Source organism: Diprion similis, chromosome 2, assembly GCF_021155765.1.
Source record: "Diprion similis isolate iyDipSimi1 chromosome 2, iyDipSimi1.1, whole genome shotgun sequence".
Taxonomy (NCBI): domain Eukaryota; kingdom Metazoa; phylum Arthropoda; class Insecta; order Hymenoptera; family Diprionidae; genus Diprion; species Diprion similis.
The window spans coordinates 505,999-533,058 of NC_060106.1; the positions used below are offsets into that span (position 1 = coordinate 505,999).

Here is a 27,060-nt window from a genome sequence, read left to right on the forward strand (position 1 = left end):
TGCCCATGTCGCGCTTCGCAGCACATCAGCTGTATTTCATGTATTGTCTACTGTCTCAAAATTCTGTACGTGTATTATCTGTGTGTATTCTCTCGTCTCTGTAAACCCTCAGTTGCCGTATCAGTCTCGTGCGAAATACATCGTTTTGCTATTACTTATCCCAAATAAACTATCTTGGTTATTGTTAAAATTCATCATCTATCTCATTTATCATTCCGTTCCCTCACTTAAGTCATTCATCTCTCATTCGCGGATCCTACGTCAATGATCCACATCTTTCGTTATCTCAACAAACATTTTTTGGTCCTTCGAGCCGGATCAGTCGCGAATCGAGTCGAATCTTTCGAATTGTCGCGATTTACGGGAAAGCGAATTAGCCAGTGAGGAAAACGGAACTATCGTGTAACGTTTATCAAGTATCGCGGTGATCTTCATCCATCAAAGTGAAAAGTTCATCAGTAAAGACCATCATCAGAAATCAGTCGCGTCCGTTAAATTCAAACGTGCGCTGTCCTCTATTGTAACCGCGACTAATCTGTGCGTCAACAACACCGATCTATCGAAGTGTGAATCGCGTCGCGCAATTATCAGTGTGTTCGTGTCTCGTTCGTGAAAACTCAGTTCGTCGCGTGAGTGTGAAATCCTTCGTACATCAACATGTCCATCGAAGAATACATCGACCGTCAAAGTGACTACATTTGGCGCATCTCTCGGGCCGTCGACAATTTGCGCAAGCTTGGTGAAGCAAAAATCACTTATGGGCAGGTGAAGTCGCGGCTGAACACGTTAAATTCAGATTGGAATAAGTTCCAAGACACTCACGAAAAGATTATCGAACTCAAAGCCGGAGCCAAAAGTGATCAACTCGACGTGATCAAAAAGTGTTCGTACTTCGCAAAGGATTACTACGGGCAGTGTAAAGAACATTCTTCAAATAGCGAAGGAACGATGCTTGATCTTCTCGAATCGCTATCGCCTGCGACTGCAGCGATTGCGCAAAATGCTGCAGCTACTCAAACCACAACTGCAGGTGGTTCATCAAAACGGTTACCGCGCATCGAATTGCCCTCTTTCTCGGGCAATTACTCTGATTGGAAGCCTTTCCACGACCTCTTCACATCGATGGTCCGCGAAAATTTGCAACTCTCGGAAGTGGAAAAGCCGCACTATCTCAAAACTAGCCTTACTGGTGAGCCGTCGCAACTCATCAAAAACACCGCGCTCACAACGGAGAACTTCCCTCGAGCTTGGGAAACTCTCGTATCACGGTATAAGAACAAGCGACTTCAGACCGATTCTCATCTCGCGACACTTTTCGCGATTCCTCGTGTCGTGAAGAAATCGTCATCGGAACTCAAGAGCTTGCACAGCAACACCTGCGAAGCACTTGGTGTGCTCGAACTTCTCGATAGTCCCGAGAAACTAGGGGATCACATCGTCGTACACATGACGATTCGCAAGCTCGACCCAGCATCCCTCGAAGAATGGGAAAAGAGTGTTAGCGATAAACTCGAGCCCTCTACGTTCGCGGAGCTCAAAGCGTTTCTCATCGGTCGCATCCACACTCTCGAAGCCGTGGAGCAAGCTCATGCTCACAATCAAACCGCGATGTCTAAACCACACTCATCACAAGGAAGGACACGCCCTCAGCCGACAAAGTCACACACAGCGCAATCAAAAGAACAATCGTGTGCTTGTTGCAAGGCCAATCACTACATCGCGGTCTGTCCGACCTTTCGCGACAAATCTCTGGACGAAAGAAGGGAAGTAGTCTCGTCGAAGAAGCTCTGCTTCAATTGTCTCGGTCCGCATCAGCAGAAAGACTGCCGATTAACAAAATTGTGTCGCGTGTGCAACGGTCGACATCACTCTCTGCTTCATCGAAACTCATTCTCAACCTCAACAGCAGCCAGCAACGGCACTCCTCGCGGACAAGCTGCAGTAACGCAACCTGCAGTTCAGAACACACCCAGTGCGAATGGCGTATCTCAGGTGAGCAACCATGCAGCTCAGCCTACGATAATTGAGCGATATCCAGTTCTTCTCGCGACAGTGCAGTTAATCGCCTCAAATCCGAAAACTGGAGAAAGGATTATCGCTCGCGCCTTGCTCGATCAAAGATCTGAAAGTTCTTTCATCACAGAATCTCTCGCGCAACAATTGCAATTACCTCGGCATCAAGCAACGATACCAATCATCGGTGTCGGTGCTCAACAATCGGCAGTGACTCGCGGCATCGCGGCACTGCAATGAACTACCGTGTCGACCCCTCGTTCTCGTGTCAGGTGAGAGCGCTCATGCTTCCGCGACTCACATCATATCTATCCTCGTTTCAAATTCTGGTCAAAGACTGGCCTCATCTACGAGGACTCCACCTCGCGGATCCACGTTTCGCTCATCGCAGTCAGATCGACATCAGTAGCAATACAAGGCCGGTTCTGCGTAGAAATACCTAGTTCACCGGCAAAGCTCCCTCCCCCTCCCCCTCCCCCTCCCCCCGCCGCCGCCCAGCCCGGACGCAAACCCATCAAGGTTATCCCCACTCCGGCGAGCCGTCAGCGTTCTGCGTTACCATCACTTTGAGTTTTGTCGGTAAGGGGTTATCATCGTTTTGATCCTTGTAGGTAAGAAATCCCCTAGATTGGTGTGCCGGTCGGTAAGAAATTCCCTAGATTGGCGTGCCGGTCGGTAAGAAATCCCCTAGGTTGACGTGCCGGTCGGTAAGAAATCATGCCGGTCGGTAAGAAGTGCTGTCAGTTATCATAGGGGTCTTACCCTCACCATGCTTATCGAGCGTGATCGAGCGTGATCGAGCGACTGCATTACCGAGCGCAACCGCCGCCCTCAACCGTTCAACGCCGAACCCTCGCACGTTTAGCTTCTGGAAGGTTCCATGAGTCAGCTTATGCAATGACTCCGACAAGTTTCGACTTGACGTCGAGCGGCCCGAGGTCAAAGGATTTCGGTGCGACGGTGAACGTGACGACCCTCAACGAATTCTCGGAATTTTAGGCCGACAAACAGTTCTCGGAATTGGTCGACGAGTTTTGACTTGACGTCGAGCGGCCCGCGGTCAAAGGATTTCGGTGCGACGTTGAACGTGACGACCCTGAACGAATTCTCGGAATTTTAGGCCAAAAACAGTTCTCGGAATCGGTCAACGAGTTTCGACTTGACGTCGAAAGGCCTGCGTCCATCGGTTTTCGGTGCAACGTTGAATTCTGGAAGGTTCCGGAGCCGTGAGAAAGATAACCTGCGACCCTGAACCGATTCTCGGAATCTTAGGCAGACGAACAATTCTCGGAATCGTCCGGCGAGTCGCGACGTGACGTCGAGAGGCCTGCGTTCATCGGTTTTCGGCGGGTCGTTGAATTTTGGAAGGTTCTGAGCGCTTGGTGGGAGAAATATGATATAAAAGCCTGAATTTCAGAACGTTATTCTCACAACGATTCTCCAGCTCTCATGTAAGAACCTCCGACAAAGCACAACTACGCCGACCAATTGATCTGTTCTTAAAAAATCTTGAAGACTTGAAAAAAATCGTTTATCAAAACTCTGAGCTTAACAAAGTGACAAAGAAGTTGGAAAGTTTGAAATTGTGAAAAAATTAACACCAACAATGGATTTCACAAAATCGAACCAAATTGGTAAACTGCAAGAATTCCTATCAACGAGGAAGCTATCCGACTTGGAAGTTTTAAAAAATTACCAAATCACAAGTGTCAGGAGGGTACAGACTCGATTTGGTCAACGGGTGGTCGTTGATGTGGATGCGACGTTCAGCGTCTTTCTCCCGGCACGCATGGCGAAGGTACTCTGCGAGGGCGACGGTCTGATGCAGAACTTGCTGCAGGCTGTCGAGGAGGATCGCTTGCTGCTGAAGAATCTGGCCGGTCAATACAACCCGGTGGAATTTACCGATGCGTCTACTCTCGAATAAGTTTGCACTCAATTTAAGTTTTAGACATTTAAAAAAAATTATGTGCATTATTGTTTCAAAGAATATATTTTTTTACAAAATTACAAAATACTACTACTAGTACGACTGTACTACTCCACACATGATTATGATGAGGGGTCTGTCGAAAGCTGTTACATTGATCTGAAACACACACACAAACACAACAAAAACTGTAACTTTAGAAAATTTTAATATATCACGTAAGTTTTGTAGTTTTCATAGTCAAATAAAGAAACTAATTAATTGAACTTGGTATAGAAGTTATCACACCGTTGTCCAAATACTTGAAAAAAATAGTTTTAGGAAAAAAAATTTTATCATCGGACGAATGAATTATTTAAAAAATTATTATATAACTTCATCTTACACTTTGAGGAATAACCAGGAGCCATTCCCCACTCTCACCAAGCGGGCTGACACACCCGCTTGGTAAATAAAAATATCGTTCCGGTCCCCATCGCCATAGGCCTCAATGGCAAGTTAAACAGATCTAACGAGGAAGTCTCGAGGTAGTTACTCAGCCCATTCTTGAGGCACTCGCACGTTCGGTAGAATGTGGACATACTTCATTTCTGAGAACAAAAAAAAAATCCGTTAGATATCCAAAGTCTTGATTGCCCATCACACAGCCGAAAAATTTTGATATTCTGATAAAACTCACAGATATCTTTTTTTTCTGAAACGATTCTTTTTTTCGAACTGCCGGGGGGGGGGGGGGGGGGGGGATCTGGAAAAAGGCACACACGTTAAATTATGTCTCTTCGTTCAAGTAAAATCCAAAGTTGTTGCACATGAACGTTGAAAACTTTATAACTGCATTGATTTTGATCACCCACCTTGACACTTTGACAGTTCGACTGCGAATGATTTCATCAGGCTTATAGAGCACCCCACTCTTCGTGCAGCCTCTTCAAGTGTTGAGGTTCACAATTAAACCTATATGAAATCTCGAAGTGGTTGACACTTGTCGGTTACGTTTGTAAATTACCGCTGTCTTACTCTGCTCTACTGAACAAGTGCAGAGGTCTCGAAATCGTAAACCTGACACCACTGGCAAAGTAAAAACATCCTCATCGCGCGCTCAGAGAACGATATCTACTAATACTATTGCACTACTACAGCTCTATCTTGTACATGAAGCGCGTGAAACTTCATTGTCGAGTTCCAAGAACTGTCTTACCATCTTACACGAGCAGCAGATTCGCTCGAAAAAGATCTCAAAATTTTCGTTAAAGAATATTGTTCGCTAAGGTTCGATGATATGTGTGAGTTACGATGTACCATAAAAGGGACCGCGTCGGCGTACAGCAATCATTACGAAGCAAGCTTTGCAACGATAACTCTTGTCAAGTGTGCGATTGAGGAAAAAACAAACATGGATTCGGAAAAGTGTTTAAAATTGATAAGAATCATGAGGACGACGTTCAAGATTTTGAGCAAGAAATCTTCACCGGCCAGAGTTCAAAAATGGATGCGATTTGCAACCCAAAATACGAGGCTTCTGAACAAAATTTTACGGAAGAACGCCTCGACGATCGGGGAGAAGACACGGATTTTGACAACGATCGGAATATTGAAATCGTTGACTGCAAAATTCCAACAGTTTCGAAAAGTAGGCGACGGATTACAAAGCCGACGGCGGAGCGATCGAGTAAAATGGGAAGATTTGGAGACGGCGTTCGAGAGTCGAATTAGAACGGGTGCTGTAATAAATCTGCAACACAAGGATTTGGGTGTGTTTTTGAAAGATGCCAAACACCTGGTCGTTGCAAGACTCAAGAACATGCTACGTAAGACGGGAAGTTTGAAAGCCAACTGTGTTTTATCCTGTAAATTTAGTGTTACAAAGAACGCTGAAATTGTGGAAGACATTAAATTTTTTAACACCAAAAATCAAGTTATCCTCCAACCAACGGACATACATGGGTGGTTTGAAGAGAATGTCAAGCAGAAAGTGATGGCCAAGGTGGAAGACTTCCAAGAAAAAGACTCTGGCTGGTCTTTGACTGAAATCATCAATTTGACTGTGAATATCAACAAGTACGTGCCACTACGAGGAGGTGTGTTCACATATACACCACTACCCAAAGATATTCAAGATATGAAGGCCGTTGTTAACATCCGTAACAGCGACTCTTATTGCCTTCTATGGTCAGTCACCGCAGCCCTCTTTCCAGCCACCAATAAAAATCCCAATGAAGTCAGCTCGTACCCACATTTCAGCTCAGTGCTACGGTACGATGGTTTGAATTTTTCAATGTCCTTAGATCAAATTCCAAAATTTGAAAAACTCAACGATCTTTCGATTAACGTCTACAGTATCGATTATACTGACAAAAAACGAATGAACAGTGAAATTGTACCCGTTTATTTAAGTCGAAGCAAGTTTGATAAACCTGTAATTCATCTTTTAATGTTAAAGACTGAAATTGACAATGATGATGATGATGATGATAATGGTATGGAAAATTACACAAAGAACAGAAGAATACACCATTTTGCATGTATTCGAAATTTATCACGATTAACAAGATCTCAAATTTCTGGTCACCGTGCTCGTACTTGGTTATGCGATAGGTGTCTGTCACACTTTCAATCTGAAAGATGTTTGTTGAAGCACAATGTAGATTGCCTGAACTTGAACAAAACCAAAGTTATTTTACCGACCGAAGAGGACAAGATTCTTAAATTCAAAAATTTCAAACATAAAGAAACTGTTCCATTCTGCATTTACGCAGATCTAGAATGTCTACTGCAACCCACTCTTAAAAGTCTTGGGGAAAACAGAACAATTTATCAGAAGCATACGCCGTACAGTATAGCCTATTATCTACATTGTGCGTTTAATGATTCAATTTCAAAATTCGAATTTAATCGTGGAGAGACTTGCATTCAATGGTTTGTGACTGAGTTAGAGAAATTGGCACATTCGTTAGAAACTTATTTCAAAACTGTTGTACCAATGGAACCGCTCAATTTCCATCAAATCAACGGATTTCATTCGGCAACAGTGTGTCACATCTGTGAAAAACCGTTTACGCTCGAAGACGTCAAACATCGTAATCACTGCCATTTCACTGGAAAGTATCGTGGTGCTGCTCATCGAGGCTGCAACCTGAATTATCAAAACTCACATACAATTCCTGTGATATTCCACAATCTGTCGGGTTATGATTCCCATTTTCTAATTAAAGCGTTGGCTACATCGTTCGAGGGCACAATCCAGCTTCTACCCGTAAACAAAGAAAAGTACATTTCTTTCACAAAATATGTCAAGGGAACAGATATAAAGTTTAGATTCATAGATTCGTTCCGCTTTATGCCCAGTAGTCTTGAGAAGTTAGCAACGTATCTGGGTGATGATCAAAAATCAATTACACGAAAGTTTTGCCATAATTTAGATAAATTTCAGTTATTGACTAGAAAAGGTGTTTTTCCGTATGAGTATATCGATAATTGGGAGAAGCTTGAGGACAGACCATTACCGACCAAACCACAATTTTATTCGAAATTAAACGATCGGGATATATCAGACGACGACTATGCACATGCATGTGAAGTTTGACAAACTTTTAACCTTCAAACTTTGGGAGAGTATTCAGATTTATATCTACAAACAGACGTATTCTTACTAGCTGACGTTTTTCAAAATTTTCGACAGAATTGTTGGACAACTTACAAACTGGACCCATTACATTACTACACAGCGCCCGGTCTGTCGTTTGATGCAATGTTAAAGTGTACCGGCATCGAGCTCGAGCTTCTCACTGATATAGATATGATTATGTTTATAGAAAAAGGTATCCGAGGTGGTGTGTCGCAGTGTTCGAACAGATACGCAAAAGCCAACAACAGATATATGGGAGAGGCATCCGATCCACAAGTCGAAGATTCTTATCTCATGTACTTCGATGTTAACAATTTGTACGGTGCTGCTATGAGCTTTGCTCTGCCATACAGTTCCTTCGAATGGGTATCAGACTTCAGACAATACGACGTTCTTACCATCTCGGACGATGCGGAGTTCGGTTACATATTACAGGTAGATTTGGAATATCCTGCGGATCTGCATGAAATGCATAAAGATTTACCACTGTGTCCGGAGCACTACATACCTCCGATCTCGAGTACAAAGCAACCGAAATTGACGACCACGCTACTTCCCAAACAAAACTATGTTATTCATTACCGTGTTTTAAAACTATGCTTACAATTAGGTCTGAAGTTGGTTAAAATTCACAAAGTTCTCAAATTCCGGCGAACACCATGGCTAAAAAATTACATAGATTTGAATACTGATTTACGAAAAAAATCGAACAACGAATTTGAAAAAAACTTTTATAAATTAATGAACAACGCAGTTTTCGGTAAAACAATGGAAAATGTTAGGAATCATAGAGATGTCAGGCTGATCACGAAATGGGACGGAAGATACGGTGCTCGAGCTACTATAGCTAAACCAAATTTCCATAGCTGCACCATTTTTGATGAAGATATGGTAATAGTCGAATTAAAGAAAATGAAAGTCAAACTAAATAAACCTTTGTATGCAGGTTTCTCCATCCTGGATCTTTCGAAAACTTATATCTACGATTTTCACTACAATTATATTAAGAATAAATTTGGCAACCAAGCAAAATTAATGTACACTGATACAGATAGTTTAGTATATCACATCACCGTCCCCGACGTGTACCAGTGTATGAAAGTGGACTTGCATAAATTCGACACATCTGATTACTCAGTCGATAACGCTTACGGAATGCCTTTATCAAATAAAAAAGTCCTCGGCTTGATGAAGGATGAAAACAACGGTCGAATAATGTTAGAATTTGTAGGATTAGGAGCAAAGTTATATTCATTTAGGGTCTTAGGAGATAAGAACGACAAAAAACGTGCTAAAGGGGTTAAGGGATCAACGTTAAGAACAATAACTTTTAATGATTATTTGGAATGTGCTTTACAACATGAAAATTTGATCAAAAGTCAGAATTTATTCTTGAGTCAAAAGCATGAGGTTTATACTGTGGAACAGAAGAAGGAGGCACTGAGCTGGAATGACGACAAGCGGATCGTGTTTCACAACACGACCGACACGCTTCCGTGGGGCTATAAGCCTGGACCTTAGCGTATACGTTTGAGCTTTGTAATTACCGTATCGTGATCTATAGGTTATGAAATATAATTGTACAAACGTTGTTTTATTATATAAGATGTAAGATAAAGACACATGCCTATTTGCAATAGAGTCTCATTTATTCAATAATGATGTTACACGTCAGATTCATTTATCCAACTGTTGCGTGTACTGTCAAAACCTAACCATTAAACATATAATTTCTTTCCACGCTTTTTGAGAACCTTCTCCACGAGATAGATGTCCGGATGTTCAACCTTGAGGAGCTCCTGTTCGTAGAAACCGCCAGCGATGGGTTGATTTTGATAGTCTTTGAGCTTGTACGTGAGGGGATGAGTATTTTCCACTCGGCTTATTGTGAATATTTCAGTCGTCCAATTGGGAGTATAACCTTTCTCGAAGACGTTTTTGAATTTGCTGATTCGGACTTTGTCGCCAGTTCTGAACTTTGTCGGTTTGATAGGTATCGCTCGAAGCCCTCCGTACGACTGACGCAATAATTGCCTCTCGTTGGCAACCGTGACGTCCGATGGTTTCATTCGTATGGTTCGGTGTTTGGTGTTGTTGTAAGCCAATACCAAATCAGATAAGATGTCGAGCCACTTGTAGCTTCCTTGCATGCTGAACTGTGTCCACATTTTGCTTTTCAGCGTACGATTGAAACGTTCACAGATCGAAGCCTTCAAATTACCGTACGTGGAGTAAAGGTTGACTCCATAGCGTGTCATAAGAGATCCGAATTTTGAGTTGTAAAATTTTGTTCCTCTGTCGACGTGTAATTTTTTCGGTACACGTCCTTGAACAAGTACAGATTCCATCGCCTTTGTAACATCATCCCCGGACTTGCTCTTTATCGGTACAGCCCACGCATACTTTGAAAAAATATCAATGACTGTGAGCATGTACTTGTCATACATCCACCTGCCAGGTCTCGTCGATGCCACGCACATCTACACGACGACGTGGGTAATTCCGGCGTGCAGGCTTATGCAGTTCACTCACCAGCGCTAGCTTTTCCCCGTTCATCTTCCAATGCTCTCAGTCTGATATCCAATTTGGAAAGAATTTCAGCGTTTCGAATCGACAGGTCTCTGCCTGTTCCAAAATCTGTGTAGAAGGTGTCCAAGGCTTTCCCTGTGGTGGTATCCAATACTTTGATCATTTGATCAAGATTGTCGAGTTGTTTTTGCAGCAAGTGGAATTTACGACGAAAGATTTTCAAAGTTATAGCATTGTTTGGCTCCACGGGGTCAGCTATATTGCATAGTCTTCTGTTGCGTATATCGTAGTGCCCGTCCGCTGTTACGTGAAATCCGATACCCGGAGGACCTCGAGTGCTCGCAGCTGTGTTTTTGTTCAGCTGACGTCCAAACACGTCGACGCTCATCTCGTAAATGATTGCAGAAACGGTGTGAATTGATTATTAAATGATTCCAGCTTCCCGCAATTCTTCGAGAATCGACATAATTTCGTTGTTGTGACTTGTATTTCCAGCCGCTTGAGATGCCGTGAGCAAACCAAGACGTTCCACCAACTCGTTTGCGTCGTCCCAGAAAATATAATCTGTTTTTACACCCTGTCGTGTAACCCAAGCCTGAGGTAGCAAAACACCTTTGCCCGTACGCTTCGATGACGATGGTGATGATGTATTGATGTTGAGCAGCTCTGCAATTAGGTGCTTGAATTTGGCGCTGGGGGTGTTTCGGATAGGCTCGGTGGCGCTGTAATACTTTCTGTGAGCATTTGTTGCGAGAAGGATGTTCTTGTAATTCTTCTTGTCGTTGGGGGTAACGTGAACGCTGTTCGGCATCTTCTTGAACAACAACTCCGGCAGACCTTGAGTTTTCGGGTAGACTGTACTCCCTATGCGAATAGAATTGCGCTCGAAGCTTATCGGTGAGTCACCAACCATCAGCCCGGCGGTAGAAAGGTTCCGTACCCCGTATAAAGTATCCAGCTCGTTCTGTCTGTTTTTATCCTCGAGCGTTCTAAGATATTCATCTTCCAATCCTGCAGATGACTCTGTGATTGTTTGATCCTCTTCCTCTGCAATTGCAAAGGAATCTTCAGCTTCAGATTCCATTTCGTTCTTCGGTTCATCCGTCGTTTCAGTTTTGATTTCTTCCTTCACCTCCTGCTTTACAGGTTTCGTGTCTCGAGAGACGTTGACTAATTCCTGCAGCGGGGTTGCCACAGGTTTGAAGACATCCTTCATTGTTTCCTGCAGCGACTCTTTTCCCGTCTTGAGGATTTTATGCTTCCGTCGAATTGCATTACTCGCTTGAGCAATACGGCGCAAGACTTCTTTTTCCTTCCGAATTTCCTGCATGTTGACACGACTAGCTCAGCAACGCTACTGTTTCGTTCCCCTCGATGACCGTCTACTTTATTCTTTTGTCATGTTTATAAAATTGTCGAATCCCTTCCTATATCGACCGTTGTCGAGCTCTCGATCCTTGTCGATCACGAGGAACCCATATCTGTCACCGTTCCAGCATGCCACACACAAGTCTTTAAACTCTGTGTACGTCATATCGGTGTTTACGTGATCGTTGTAAACGTGTCTCAGGTTCATTTCGTCTTGTTTGAATAAGACCAGCAGGTTAGTGTTATCGTGTACGAGATGCTTGGGGATCCGCGCGTACGTCTGACAAAGATAGAAACAGTCTACGTCATGATGTCTACCCATACAAAAGTATGCGCGTACGTTGTCCTGCTTCTCGCACGCTACGTCGTCTAATATCATGATTGAGTTAGGTTGCGTCTCGTTCGGTGCGATGACGTGCTCATGCTCGTCAAAGGGGAAGTATTTGACACCGTCGACGCTTTCAAGCACTTGACTGAGAAACTTGTATTTCGGTTGATTGAGAGATTTTGAGTAAACGTACAGGTTTTCAAACCTCAAACCGTTCGAATGCGTTATAAGTGAGAACAATGCGTTGGTTTTGCCACAGTTAGAAGGTCCACAAAATACCGCACGTACACTACTCGGTAACAGTTCACCGTGGCGTTTTTTCGGTTTTTTATTTTGCTGCGTATATTTGTCAAAGTTCACCACAGGTAGCTTGATCGATTGTGTCTTAAACTTCATCTCGAACGTGACTGCTCGATTTTCTATCAATGCATCGTTTATAAGGACTTTCCCTCAGTCGAAGAGCGAACATGATTGTGCACACACGCGATCGTAAGCGATCCTCATAAAAACGATCACGTGGGAGAGGATTGGTGAATAGCATCATCAACAAACTCCCGATCGAGCTACATGTTCCCGATGACCAATACTGCGGTCCTGGTACAAAGTTGGCAAAAAGACTCGCGAGAGGCGATCCTGGTATCAATCCTCTCAACGCAGCGTGTAAGGAACACGATATATCATATTCGAAAAATCGTGAAAATCTCGAGGCTAGAAACGTCGCGGATAAAATATTAGCCGAGAAAGCCTGGAAACGGGTTTTAGCAAAAGACGCAAATTTAGGTGAAAAAGCAACCGCTTGGGCTGTAGCGAACACGATGAAGGTAAAAACAAAGTTAGGCATGGGCTGTCGAAAACCCAAGAGCGTTCCCTTGAACAAAATCATACGCGCGGCAAAGCAATCCATGATACCGAGCCACAACGCGAAAACAAGCATCAAATCTGCACTGAAAGGTGCTAAAGAAGCTGTGAAAAAAGAAGGTGGTAAACATAACGTGCGATCACAGCGCATTCTACCGGTACCCTCAAAAGTTGGTGGATTTCTACCTTCTCTCGTACCAATTTTTGCCGGTCTAAGCGCTACGGGTGCATTAGCGGGGGGTGCTGCAGGTATAGCGAAAGCTGTCAACGATGCGAGCGCGGCTAAACGAGAATTAGAGGAAAGTAAACGGCACAACAAAACAATGGAAGCGATCGCATTGGGTACAGGTCTCCATCTCAAACCGTACAAGAAAGGTTTTGGTCTTCATCTTTTAAAAAACTAAATGTGACGCTACCACGGCGAGCGTTAACCAATTGGGATTTGTTGAAATATGCAAAATTTATGAAAACTCCGTATTTCCGAGGTATCTTTATGCGAAACGAAATGCCCAAAAACGGACGGCATAAAAACGAGGCAGCCGTCGTCAATCTTGACGATAAAGACGGTCCTGGGACACACTGGGTTGCGTATAAGAAACGTGGCAACGATGTCATCTTTTTCGACAGTTTCGGTCATCTTCAACCTCCGTTGGACCTTGTGCAATATCTCGGTGTTGGTAGCGTGAAATATAACAATGAAAGATATCAAGATTACGGTACGTTCGATTGCGGACACTTGTGTCTGAAATTTCTGAGCGGTGAGCTATATAAACGTCGTACATAATTTAGTGAAGGCAGTCTAACACTTGCAGCCATGGATGATTCGTTTACGTTAACGATTTCGGGAACGTCTATGATTCTCGAAGCGCAATATTTCCCCCCGATCGAACTTGCTTCAGACAAAAATTACACTCTCGGTCTCGTTGAATTGTTAACCTTCAATTCCATTCCCAACGTTGACGCTGGCCACAATAAATTGTACATAGGTGATAAGGTAGTCACCATATCTACTGGCAGCTATAAAATTGAGGATATCGAAAAGTATGTTCAAGACGCTGTGAAGAATACAGACATTGAAATCAGCATCAAACCTAACAATAATACGTTATGCAGCGAAATCAAATGTAACCACGTCGTGAATTTTGAGCCCAGTGATTCTATTGGTCAGCTTCTTGTATTCACACCGCGTGTATTGACGGCTAACCAAACTCACCAATCGGATATGCCTGTAGCTATTCTCAAGGTCAACGCGTTGCGAGTCGAATGTAGCATTACAACGGGTGCCTACGTCAATGAGCGCAAAGTTCATACTATTCACGAATTTTTCCCCATCGTTTCACCGGGATATAAGATCGTGGAAGTGCCGTCGCACGTCATTTATCTTCCGACCACCGTTAAGACCATAGATCACATACAGCTTCGGTTAGTAGATCAAGACGGAGACTTCGTCAATTTTCGCGGAGAAGTTATAACTGTGAGACTGCACATCAAATCGCAATAAAATATGGGTATTGTATATAACAGATTACCCAACAAGAGTTATATTAGTAAGGCGGCATGTCCCGATCAAGTCAGTCATCGATCGATTCCCAAACCGTTAACACGTCAAAACGTGGAATTCCTGATAGCTCTGGGTCTAAAAGTGACACCTTTTGGAAGAGGAATTTCCAACGAATCAAACTGCGGTTCTGCTGTTTCATCGTCTGCTACGTACCATGGAGGAGGAAATCTTGAGCATTCGAACACCCGTCGCCTTCGATGAGTCGATCGCTCACCAAGAAATATATGCACACAAGCCGTATGCGTCATCAACTTTTAACAACAGCGACGAGATTCGCATCACCGTTCAGCGTCAGGATTTATGCATATTACCAAGCGAGAGTTCGCTGCATATCTCGGGAAAATTGGTCAAATCAGATGGCAGTCCAGCAGCGGTTACAACCCTGGTCAACAATGCCATCTGCCATCTGTTCAAAGACGTACGGTACGAGCTAAACGCTGTAGAGATTGACAAATGCAAAAACGTTGGTCTAACCAGTCTGCTGAAGGGTTTCGCCTCGCTCAACCCTGGTCAAAGTTGGCTCATGGAAAACGCTGGATGGCTCGATGTTCGAGAAACGAAAAAATTAATTGACGCCGATGGTAACTTCGATGTGGTTATTCCCTTGAGCATGATATTGGGCTTTGCCGAAGACTATCGCAAGATCATCGTCAACGCGAAGCATGAGCTGATTCTCACAAGGTCAAAGAGCGATTCAAATGCCATTGTTCAAAATCAAGACGAAGACTTTCGAGTCGTGATCGATCAAGTGGAATGGTTAATACCGTACGTGAAGCTTTCGGATCAACGAAAAATTGCTCTGTTGAATTTCATCGAGAAAGATACACCTGTCTTCATGAGCTTCCGCAGTTGGGAGATGTACGAATATCCTCTGCTACCGGCAACCACGAAACACGTGTGGACTGTAAAAACGTCCACTCATTTGGAGAAACCACGATTCGTTATTCTCGGTTTTCAAACGAATCGAAAAAACAAAGCCGACAAAAATGCCAGCCATCTTGATCACTGTAACATCACCGACGTCAAGCTCTTCTTGAATTCCGATTATTATCCGTACGGTAACCTGAACCTGGACATGAGTCATAATCGCTTCGCACTGCTGTACGAGATGTATGCCTACTTCCAGGCTACGTACTACGGCAAGGAACCCGAACCTTTGTTGACAAAGAGCGAATTTCTACAGTACGAACCTCTGATATTCATCGACTGTTCGAAACAAAACGAGGCTCTGAAATCTGGACCGGTTGACATTCGTATCGAATTTAAGGCTAAAAATAACTTTTCCACCGGCACATCTGCCTATTGCTTAATTTTACACGATCGTATAATCGAGTATAATCCACTGAGTGGTGTGGTGAGAAAATTGGTATAAAAACCTTGAAGGCTGCGATTTTCGATTCAGTCTTATTCACGATGGAGTTCATAGTTGACGTGCAAGGACTCAACAGACCAGGCCCTGGTTTTACGCCAAAAGAGTTGGCAGTTATATCAGTCAACGAAGAAACTAACCCGTCAATTTTTTTCTTCCAACCGCCGTACGATTGGAATTTTTTACTCGCTCCGTTTAGGAGCGAAAATTTGTGGCTGTCACGGAATCATCACGGGTTTTCCTGGGAAGGCGGTGATGTACCTCTTGAGAAGCTTAATTTCACCGTCGAATGCGTGTCTTTGCGTGACGCGTCAACGGTTTACGTAAAAGGATTGGAGAAGAAGATTTGGCTGCAGAAAGTTCTAGGCGAAAACGTTGAAGTTGTCGATCTGATGGGTTTGGGTTGTCCGTCGTTGCAAAAATTGAACAAAATGTCAGATACTAAATTGAACTGTACACATCACTCTATATCACATCCAAACTGTGCTGCTCAAAACGTATTGTTACTGCGAAATTTTCTGTTGGAATACAAAAGCCTGTTGGCATCTACTCGACCAGTTCTTAATTCTTACTGTCCGGAGCTTGATGGTCAGAATACCGTTGAATAAGAGCAAACATGTAAAACTGCACTCTTTATTATCAATAAAATAAAAAAGTTTTTACTAATATCAACCGTTGATTTAAAACCTCTGCCCTGCTAGTTAAGAGTTAGCGTTAACAAATTTCAGAACCTTCCAGAATTCAACGTTGCACCGAAAACCGATGGACGCAGGCCTCTCGACGTCAAGTCGCGACTCGTCGGACGATTCCGAGAATTGTTTGTCTGCCCAAGATTCCGAGAATCGGTTCAGGGTCGCAGGTTATCTTTCTCATGGCTCCGGAACTTTCCAGAATTCAACGTCGCACCGAAAACCGATGGACGCAGGCCTTTCGACGTCAAGTCGAAACTCGTCGACCGATTCCGAGAACTGTTTGTCAGCCTAAAATTCCGAGAATTCGTTCAGGGTCGTCGTATTCAACGTCGCACCGCAATCCTTCGACCTCGGGCCGCTCGACGTCAAGTCGAAACTTGTCGGAGTCATTGCGTAAGCCTCCCAACGGCGGACTTCCGCCTCGAAACCTCTCGATCGTTGGAGAATCTTCTAGAACTATCTGGAAGCTATCAACGCGACACGTGCGAGAATTCTTGTTCGAACGTTGAAGGATTCACGGAGGTGCGCTCGAACGTTTAAGGGTTCGCGGTTGCACTCGGTGAGGCAGATTCTCGATCCCGCTCGATCACGCTCGATAGGCATGGTAAGGGTAAGATCTACGGTAACTGACAGAGCACTTCTTACCGACCGGCACGTCAATCTAGGGAATTTCTTACCGACCGGCACGCCAATCTAGGGGATTTATTACCGACCGGCACATCAATCTAGGGGATTTCTTACCGACAAGACTTAAAGTGATGGTAACGCAGAACGTGACAGCTCGCCGGAGTGGGGATAACCTTGATGGGTTTGCGTCCGGGCTGGGCGGCGGCGGGGGGAGGGTGCTTTGCCGGTAAAGTAGGTATTCCTACGCAGAATCCCCCTTGTATTGCTACTCAAAGCCAATTTTTTCTGTACGATGGTGCTTACCTGATGTTTTTTGCTACGAATCAGACATTGCGGTCGAGTCGATTCCTTGTAAGCCAACAGACAGCGCTTATAATCGTCAAACGTGATGGTGTTCAGCGTTGAATTTTTGACACCCTTCCCGCGTTTGCTTACTTTCGTACCATTGACGTGTTTTTTCTCAGCCTCGCCCATCGTCGTGTAGGTGAACAGCTTCGCTCGCAACCCAATGAACTCTGTCATAATTTCCCCGTTGTTCTCGTCCTTCATTATGCCCAGACGTTCCTTGTTCTTGAGCGGAATACCGTACACATTGTCGGGAGGGTAGTCCGAGGTGTCAAACATTGAGTCAACATCACGTTTGACGATATCGTAGATGTTGGGTACATTAAATTGGCAAATAAGGCTGTCCGTGTCGGTGTACAACAATTTCGCTTTTTTGTCGGGAAAATTCGGCTTTATATAATTGTAATGAAAATCGTACAGAATAATTTTCGATAGGTCTAAAATCGCCGCACCAATATAAATTGGTTTATTAAAGCAAACTTTGACTCGATTCATTTCTATAATAACCATATCGGTCTCAAATACGGTGCAACTATGAAAGTTTGCCCTAACAATAAGCGCTCTCGCACCACTTCTTCCCTCCCAATTTGTAATTAATTTGACATCTGTGTGATTTCGCACATTCTCCATAGTTTTACCAAACACAGCGTTATTCATTAATTTGTGAGAGTTTTTCTCAAATTCGTTTCTGGACTGTTTGCGCATGTTGGTATTGAGCGTGATGTAAGGCTCGAGCCATGGAGATTGTGCGAACTTCAAAACTCTACACACTTTGACTAATTTCAAACCGAAACTCAAACATTGCTTCAAATTTCTATAGTGTAGTACATACTTCGTTTTGGGAAGAAGGGTGGTGGCGAGTTTAGGGATTTTACTACCTGGCGGTGTGAAATGCTCAGGACAGAGAGGTAGGTCTTTGTGTTCCTCGTGGAGCTCTGTAGGATAGTCCAAGTCCACCTCCAGGATGTAACCGATCGGCGAATCGTCCGGATGGGTTGTTATATCGATAGGATCATGCTCCCACTCAAACGAGTCGATTGGTAAATGTGCACTCATAGTCGCACCGTAAAGATTGTTCACATCGAAATACATAAGATACGATTCCACCTTATTCGGATCAAAATCTTTGCCCATAAATCTGTTATTGGCGCGAGCGTGTCGATTAGAACATTGCGCTACGCCACCTCGAATGCCTCTTTCAATGAATAAAACGATTTCGAGATCATCGAAAAGTTGTAAATTCACCTTTGTGTGTTTAAGCATCGCGTCAAAAGCAAGCCCCGGCGCCGTGTAGTAGTGCAACGGATTTAAATCGTGTGTTTTAAAACAGCTACCCCGGAAATTTTGGAAAATATCAGCAAGTAAAAGAACATCCGTCTTTAAATATAAATCGGAATAGGCCCCCAAAGACTCGAAACGGAATTCTTCCCAAACATTTTTAGCGTGGTCATAAACGGCGTCTGTGATATTCGAATTGCAGAGGTGTGAGTAGGAATGATTCTTTGCAGGTAACTGAGTTTCGTCAAGTTTCTCCCAACAATCGACGTATTCGTAAGGACAAACGCCTCTGCGGGTGATCAAGCTGAACTGCGCGGGATTATTGTAAAATTTACGTGTTATACGTTTATTGACATTGCCTAAATACGAAGAAAGTTCATCAATACTGCTAGCAATAAATTGAAACGAATCGATGAATCTCAAATGCATCATCGTCCTATTAACCTGCTTCGTAAAGGATATATATTTTTCCTTATTTATGGGTAGCAGTGTAACTGCTTCGGGAAAAGTTAAAGCTAGGGATTTAATCAAAAAATGTGCATCGTAACCAGACAAATTGTGGAAAACTATCGGAATTGTATGCGACTGGCTGAAATTCAAATTACACCGATTATGCGCAGGACCGCGATATTTACCCGTGAAGTGACAATGATCGTGGCACTTTTTCTCCTCGGGAGTAAACGGCTTTTCGCAGATATGACAATTTTTCACGCGCATGTGACAATCGCGTTGCACTTGGGTGAGAGACTCCATCGGAATTATATTTTTGATTCGTGACTCCACTTTAACCGATAAATCGTTGAGCTGCTGCATGAACCAATCTATGCAATCAGTACCGCGTTTACCGTGGAACTCCGATAAGGTCTCACCGTACGCGCAATGTACGTAGTATGCCACACTGTGCGGGATATGCTTTTGAATTTCATGTGTTTGACGGTTTTGAAATTCGTCTACAGGTTCGGATTCTAATATACATTCGAGATCGGCGTAAACGACAAACGGGACAGTATCTTTGTTTTCGAAATTTTTAAACTTTAAATTTGAATCTTCAGATCTTGGAAATTCCATGCGCACTTTATTCAACATAATACAATCCTGCCGATGGTGGTCGTAGGCGTGTTTCACAGCGAAGTGGCACAGGCATCTGTCGCATAAAAACAGTGGGCCATTATGTTGAGACAATTGTTTGCTAACCAATCGTGAGAGATCTTTGATCCAAGCAAAGTGGAATCTTGGTGTAAATTCGCTGTTCATATTATGCTCGGCACAATTACTACTTTCAAGCATTAGAAGATGAATCGTGTCAACGTTTGCGCTATGCAAATTTTTACTCAAATAAATCGGCACGATGATGCTTTTCTCGGATTTTGCATGATGCGAAAAAGTTTCGGATTCTATTGCAAATACATTGATTCGCAAATTATTTAATTTCTCAAACTTTTCCACATCATGCAGAGTAGCGGGGAATTTGATGCCTGTGCAGTCCAACTCTCGAATATATCGGTGATAGCTATGCATCTGGCTAACATTGATGTCAACCGGGTGGAGAGCTGCTGTAACGGCCCACAGAAGACATCTGTCATCCTCGTTTTGACGTTGACCACCGCCTTCTTGCGTTGAATGTCCATGGGTAGCGTGACGAATGTTGAAGCTTGTAAGTGTGTGTACTAGACAGGCTAGGAGGCCTAGGTAGACGGGTCACCTAGGCAGTCGGTCCACAGACGTGATATCGAGCACGACCATATATATAGGCTTGGCCAAGCAATACGTCCGTAACAATATCCAGTGCTGTTAGTATTTATTAATTGATTTACAAATATCCACACATTTTGACGATCCTGCTGGGCTATAAATTTATATATATATATATATATATATATATATATATATATGTATATATATATATATATATATGTATATATATATATATATACGACTGCGACTCAATGACGGAAGGCAAAAAACTCAAAATAGAAAAATAAGTTAAAACAAAAAGTAGTTTCATTCTATAAAATTGTTTGTCGATCTTTGTAAATTATGTATTGTCAGTCAAGTTTCTTTTGTTCTTGTTTTAGTGTGTATGTGTGAATGATTCTTTTTAGAGATACATATATTTTCAAGAGATTTGACTTGACTTTTAAGATTTTGGCTATTGCCCCTAATTGTGTGTCGGTGTACCTTTTATTTATATTTATTTATACGTCGATTCCTACCAATATATATATATATATATAATTATCGATATACCTTTCTTTATGTTGTATCTATTTTAATTATATCTCGTTGATGAATGGGCCGATATATTTTATAATCGAAATTTCTTCACCCCAAATCCATTACAAGCTCCTGCAGAGAGAGGCTGGTATCGGTTGATATTTACGGCAATATTGAAGATCTCGATCATACTTCAGCCGGAATCGCGTTGTTCGAAATCTTCGACCTTCACGAGCAGTTTGTTCTTTGCGTCCGCGAACCAGCCGTCTATATCACTTGATGGGAGGATCGTCACGTTGGACGAATTGAAGCTTCTAACTTCCGCAGCGACCTCGTCATGCTTGACGTTTTCAAATTTGCATGTCAATATCATGTTGACCTTCACATTCCCCTCATTACGCTGTGCCAGCTTCAATTTTTCGACAATAATCCGCTGCGCATCACTCAGAAAGGCCTCCAAATCCTTATGGCCAAGATTGGTTACAATGCCGGTGCAAATCCGGTTAGCAAAAGCACTATCAACATCATCCCACTGCACACCTGCTGGACTGCTCATATTACCACCTATCACCAGGCCGTGCTGCCGTTGTTGCTGCTGGATCCTTGTCACCCAGGATTGTATGAGGGAGATCTTATGTTGGATTTGCTGTTTCGCCCCCACACTCATTCTCGGCTGCTGGAGAATATCTTGCAAAACTTTTATATTTGCCACTCCAATACCGATCCAATGATTGAAGACATCGTGACTACCTTCTCCGGGAGTTTGCTCGCGCAACAAATTGTACGCCTCCCCCATCTGCTCGACGAGTTCCATGTATGCTTCGGCGACCATGACTTTGACGTTGGTGACGATGATATTCTGAACTTTTCACTTTCACGTGTTATGTAAGACTGATGAGTCTGCCATGGATGCGCTGTCCTTATGCCGAAGGATCGTGAGGGCGGGATGGAGGGGGGGGGGGGGGGGGGTCTCAGCGTTCTGCAGCAGCAGCTTCCAAGACAAAAATTGTTGGTCAACCACGTCTGAGCCTGCACACGCCCACCCCTCCCCTATCAGTGAAAAAAAACGGTAAAGATACACAGTGGGAGAATCGGGTGGCGAAGAGCGGCTTCGAGCTGCATAGAGATGAATTCCGATCCCTAGACTCTTGACCGGGTGATTTATGTTTATGGGACCTGACGAAAAGGGTTGTTTGGGAAAAGCCTTTTGAGAAAACGTAGCAGCTGTCATTAATTATTGCACCCGGATGGTGAGAATCCGACTCTGCGACGATCAGCCAAGACTGAACCGCTTAGTAAATTTCTGCATAAGGTTATTGCGATGGTTCATAATGGTGCATACGCATATTTCCAAATGTTCTGACATGGTTTTAATTTCCTCCTTGTGTCCCCATACCACTGCGTTTATTATCGGCATGAGTTGAAAGGCAGCATTTCCAGGAATTTTTTCAATTGGTCTAGCGTTATCTAACTTAGAGCTTCCCGCCGTCGAACAAGACCCGACAGGACCCCCCCCCCCCTCCTCCCTACCCTTCCCCGCCCCCTAGTGGCGCTGCAGTTGCCCCGGCCTGTAGGAATAGGGGGGCTGGTGGCGGAAATTGGAACTAAATCCAGAACTCTCGTATCTTACCTACTCCAAACATTTATCATATATTTGAAAAAAATTATGTATTTTCAGTATGTTAGTTTTCTTCAAGCATACATTTTCCCAGTCTCCCTTTCTTGTTTTTTTTGTTTGTAATTCGATAGGCTTCTTTTAATGTCCATTTGACTAGGTTCGGCAAGAGAGAAGATTGATTTGGCCCGGGCGCTATAAGCTTCCACACCCATGCAAGCGAATTGCCACGAAAATTGTAATACACTAATACACTTCCGAACATAAATGGAAAGTCTCGCGTTGCAAAAAACGTCGTTTTTGCTTTGTCAAATATCATTGCTGAGTAGCCGAATCGAGTAAAGGCAGTTTTATGTATTTGGGGTTGAGATATACTTATACGTTACTATGTAATGATTTTTAATTACTCAAATTAATGCCACTATTTGCAATAAACTGCGGCATTCAAAACTTACTTGCCCAATTTATCTTATGTCTCACGTCTCGGTTCACAAATTTGTTGAATCAAATTTTTTCAAAACTTCAATCAACTTTCCGATTTACCCGACCGATGCGATTAGAATTCAATATTCAGTGCTGAAAAACTTTCAAAATGACACATAACGTATACTCAAAACTGTTTTCTACAAATTATTGCGATTCTTTTAGTTTTTCCCAAATAAAAAGAAAATGATTTTTTCCATAGGTTTTTTATTGCAATTCTGTCCCCACTCTGGTCCATATTTTGAGTGATATACATAGTGGTACAATGCTTTATAAATACAATGTTAAAAATCGTTCCTCAATGCTTTTTTCCATTGCCAGGGAACTGCACCCATGCCTTCAAAAAATCTCCCATACTCATCTCTGATTCGTATTGCATTAACATTGTACGATCATGATCCAGCATTCTCGACGTCTCGAAAGGCATTAGAACCTGCACTTCGTTCTTCAGTACTTATCCGTGAGTAGAACCTTTGAACAGCAGGCATTTCAGCTTCGCGGGATAATATGTAATTGCGCAAGCAACACGTCGCTTGCATAATCCTCGTTGCAGTGGACACCGATGCAGTAATTGGCCTACGATAAATTCTCTATTTTGCGACCAATATTCCAAATGCACTTTCTACAAATCTTCGTGCCTTACTTAGTCTGTAGTTGAAAATTTGTTTCCTCCTGTTTAGCGGAGCACTCCGAGGATAAGGCCTCATCACGTATTTAGTCAGTGGGAAAGCTACATTGCCGATCAATACAAAAGGCAAAATTGGTCCAATAATGCCACCAACAGATTGTGGCAGAGGTAGATGCATTGCATCTTCTTCAAACTGTTGATCAATCCGGCTATTTCGGAATATTCTACCATCGCTTCGGTGACCTTCCACTCTAATGTCAGCAAAACTAAATATAACTCCCCTGGAAGTTGTAGAAGATTGAGCTACTGTTCGGTGGTGCCTGCAATAGAAAAAGGTCCAAACATTTGTTCCGCCATTACATTATGATGAGACAGAATTACTAAAAACCACAGCTATTTTATTGTCCACATGGGTGACCAGCCATGTGAGGCTTGGACGAGCTGACCATCATTGTCACAGCCATTGGAACAGCTATTGGAAATAAATGTCCCTCGAGCCAAGGGTTATCAAAGACGACGAAAACCCAAATGCAATTAATCATCGTACAACCGAATACCCATGTACGTGAGAAATGGCTTAGGTAACTTAATATATCATGCATGCGTATACTTTCTTGCAGTACTACATGTTTGCCATCGATAGCTCCTATACAGTTAGGAAAGTGCCATTTTTCTTCAAAGGTGTCAGCTACTGTTGTCCAATTGTCTGTATTTACTGGTACAAAGACTGAATCTTTCAAACTTTTCCATATCTCGTCACAAACTTCTGCCACCATTTTTGAGACTGTGTTGTGTCCAATCTGAAAGGCATAGGAGATCGATGCCATGCTACTACTTGATGCCAAGTAACGTAGACAGATTTCTAGCCGACTTCGAGCAGATATTGGGTCACGAACCACAGTATGTTTTGTCAGGCGAGGACTCACCACAGCCAGTAATTTGTGGAAAAGCTCCGGGATCATCCGAAAATAATTCAGGTACTTCTCGGTATCAACAGATGTCATCTCTCTTACCAAGTTATCACTTGTACCCTGCCGAAATCGACGCTCTGTCGTAAATATCGGGCGAACCCAAAATTGTCTGCCATACCGATCTTCTTGATTCTTTAAAATATCGTATTAGTCCAGTCATCTTAATCAAAATTAGGTAGGTATCTCGAAATTTGAGATACCCGGCTATAAACTTGTATAAATTTGTATTTTGACATCCTAAAAGTTGTCTCAAAACCTACATATGGTAGGGTGTACGAAACTATTGAAATCTAAGGTCAAAGGTCACAAAAAAATCGATTTTTTGCACATTTTTTGCAAATATCTCGTTTCCTATGGGGTTTTCGCTATTCGTATTCGATTCGAGATCAATATTATAGAGAATTAAATTCCCTACAACTTTTGTTTAAACATTTTTTTAATACATTGAATCGTTTATGAAATAGAGGGCGGAGACCGCGCGGTTAGAGCATCATTTAAGGTCAACCGGTAGTCCCGGTCAAAAACACGCCATATAAAGTTCATTAATTATTGATAAATACATAATTATCAATAATTTTCATTTCTTATTAAGGGAAGACCCTACTCATAATAAAAACTTTGGCAGTTTTCTCATAATTGAAATTCCTTTTAGATCATGTGAAAGTATACTCAAAAACTAAAAAAATGCTTTCTTGAGCTTAAGGATTGGTTAAGAAATACAGAAGTTACGCACCGTTAAGTAGTAAAAACATAGCAAACTTCAAACTGCTCCTTGCGCATTAGAAAAAATCCTTCGATCCTCATCTTCGCAGAGAGTGTTCAGGGCAGCCAGGCAAAGAAATTCAAGGATCGGATTTCAAATTGATCTACTCACCCCTACATAATAACAAGAAACATGTTTTTTCCACAAAACTTTAGCATTTTTCATGTTATCCGGGACTAAAAAACTGTGTTCCTTTTACAGTATAATGACATCGATCCCTCATTTTGTGTATAACATATGTGTGAATCTTCACTGCGAAGGACAAGTTGATCGGAGCAGAACTCATGCGCAAGGAGCAATTTGAGTAACTAAAAATACAGTTTTGAGTAAATCGCATTTTAGTGAAATCCAACACAAACAATTATATTCTCTTTAATAAATAGTCCAAGATGATTCAGTAACGCATGTAATCGAATGTTTTCATTAAATCATCTGACACTTTGTATTTGCTCGTCTCCTGCATCTCATAGCACCTAAGCATCTCATCATGTCTCTGCCCTTCGCAGGATCAAATATGACCTCGTGAAGTTGATCTTCTTCACCTCTCATGTCCAGATTCACCGTCACATGAAATAAAATTGCATGAAAATAACTATTCGAATATTGTTATATATAAGGCCACACGAATACCAAATTTGAATTTTTTTACCAGATAGCTACAAGTACTCACAATAGCCAAACAGCTGATAATTTTTTGGTTGAATGTTGAATGAATGTATCTTACCTTCGTTGTTTTCTTTTCGTTCATTCTGAATTTCAGTTTGTAAATCCATAAACAAAGATCAAATTTGATAATCGCAAAACTTACACTTGCTGTCAGTTGTAGCCAAGATGACAGTTCGTAGTAAACTAACCGTAGAAACCGAAAACAGGCGGGAGAGCGCGAGACAATCGTTTCTTTGCGCCCTCCCTAGCAGCGCTCCAAGAGGCTAAAATAATAACGATAAACGCCTTTTCGGGTTATAATTGGTTATAATTGTGTCGGTAGGTCGCTCTGTCGATATCTATACACGCTAATACTTGAAACAAGCGCGACAGCCGCGTACGAAACTGTAACAAGTTTTGTAATGTATATTTTCTGAAAAGTAAGTTGCGTACGATATATTTTATGAAACTCACTTCGGTTGGTATTTTCAACTCTTTTAGGTAATTTCAAAATCCTCTGATGTATGAAAATGGAATTAAAATTTTTGAGTTTAACCTTTATTTACAAAATAATTCGGCAAACCGGCTAAAAAAATCGAATTATCAAAAATTGTTGTCTGACAGGTGGGGGCAGTCTTCTAGAGTATTTTTCCGCAAAAAACGAAAAATCGATTTTTGGTGAAAATTTGGGTAGGGTCTTCCCTTAACTGTTACATTATATTTAATAATGTTTTTCATCAACTAAATATCTATCTACGCAATAACTCTTATAACCGATTCCTAAAATTGAAAAATAATTAAGGGACAAACTTCAATTACATCTTAATTATATTCTCATTTCCACTAATTACATTTTCAATAGAAAATAATTAAGTGCATCTTCTTTAAAATCCGTAAACTCTTAAATTCTTCCATAACGTTAAAAATTATATTTGGGCATTTTATACTGGGGATTATACTTACAATTAGTATGAACCTTTCTGTTTGTTGCCAGTAGAGACAGATCTTTAATTGTATTGCATAGTTACGACCGTCTTCCTTTTCGAACACGTTCTACTAACCGTGGTTATTTGTTGAATCGTATCTTGATAACTACGGACGTACAATTTCAAGAGCTATGGCTGATTTGTGTTTTCTATGCAATAAGTCAGATTTTGAAGATGAATCATTAGTTGAAGTAGTGCGCGGTTTAAAAACTTTAAAATCCGCAAGTATCGA

At 42.3% G+C, this 27,060-nt stretch overlaps 1 protein-coding gene across 1 annotated transcript; it reads left to right on the forward strand.

The window, feature by feature from the left end:
* The first annotated feature begins 657 nt into the window (after positions 1–657).
* LOC124415046 lies at positions 658–2,253 on the forward strand. Its single transcript, XM_046896314.1, has one exon. The coding sequence runs from the start codon at positions 658–660 to the stop codon at positions 2,251–2,253; it is 1,596 nt and encodes a 531-aa protein (XP_046752270.1).
* Positions 2,254–27,060: the final 24,807 nt, after the last annotated feature.

Coding starts and splice junctions, on each gene's coding strand:
- LOC124415046 (XM_046896314.1), top strand. CDS start 658: ATGTCCATCGAAGAATACATCGACCGTCAAAGTGACTACATTTGGCGC.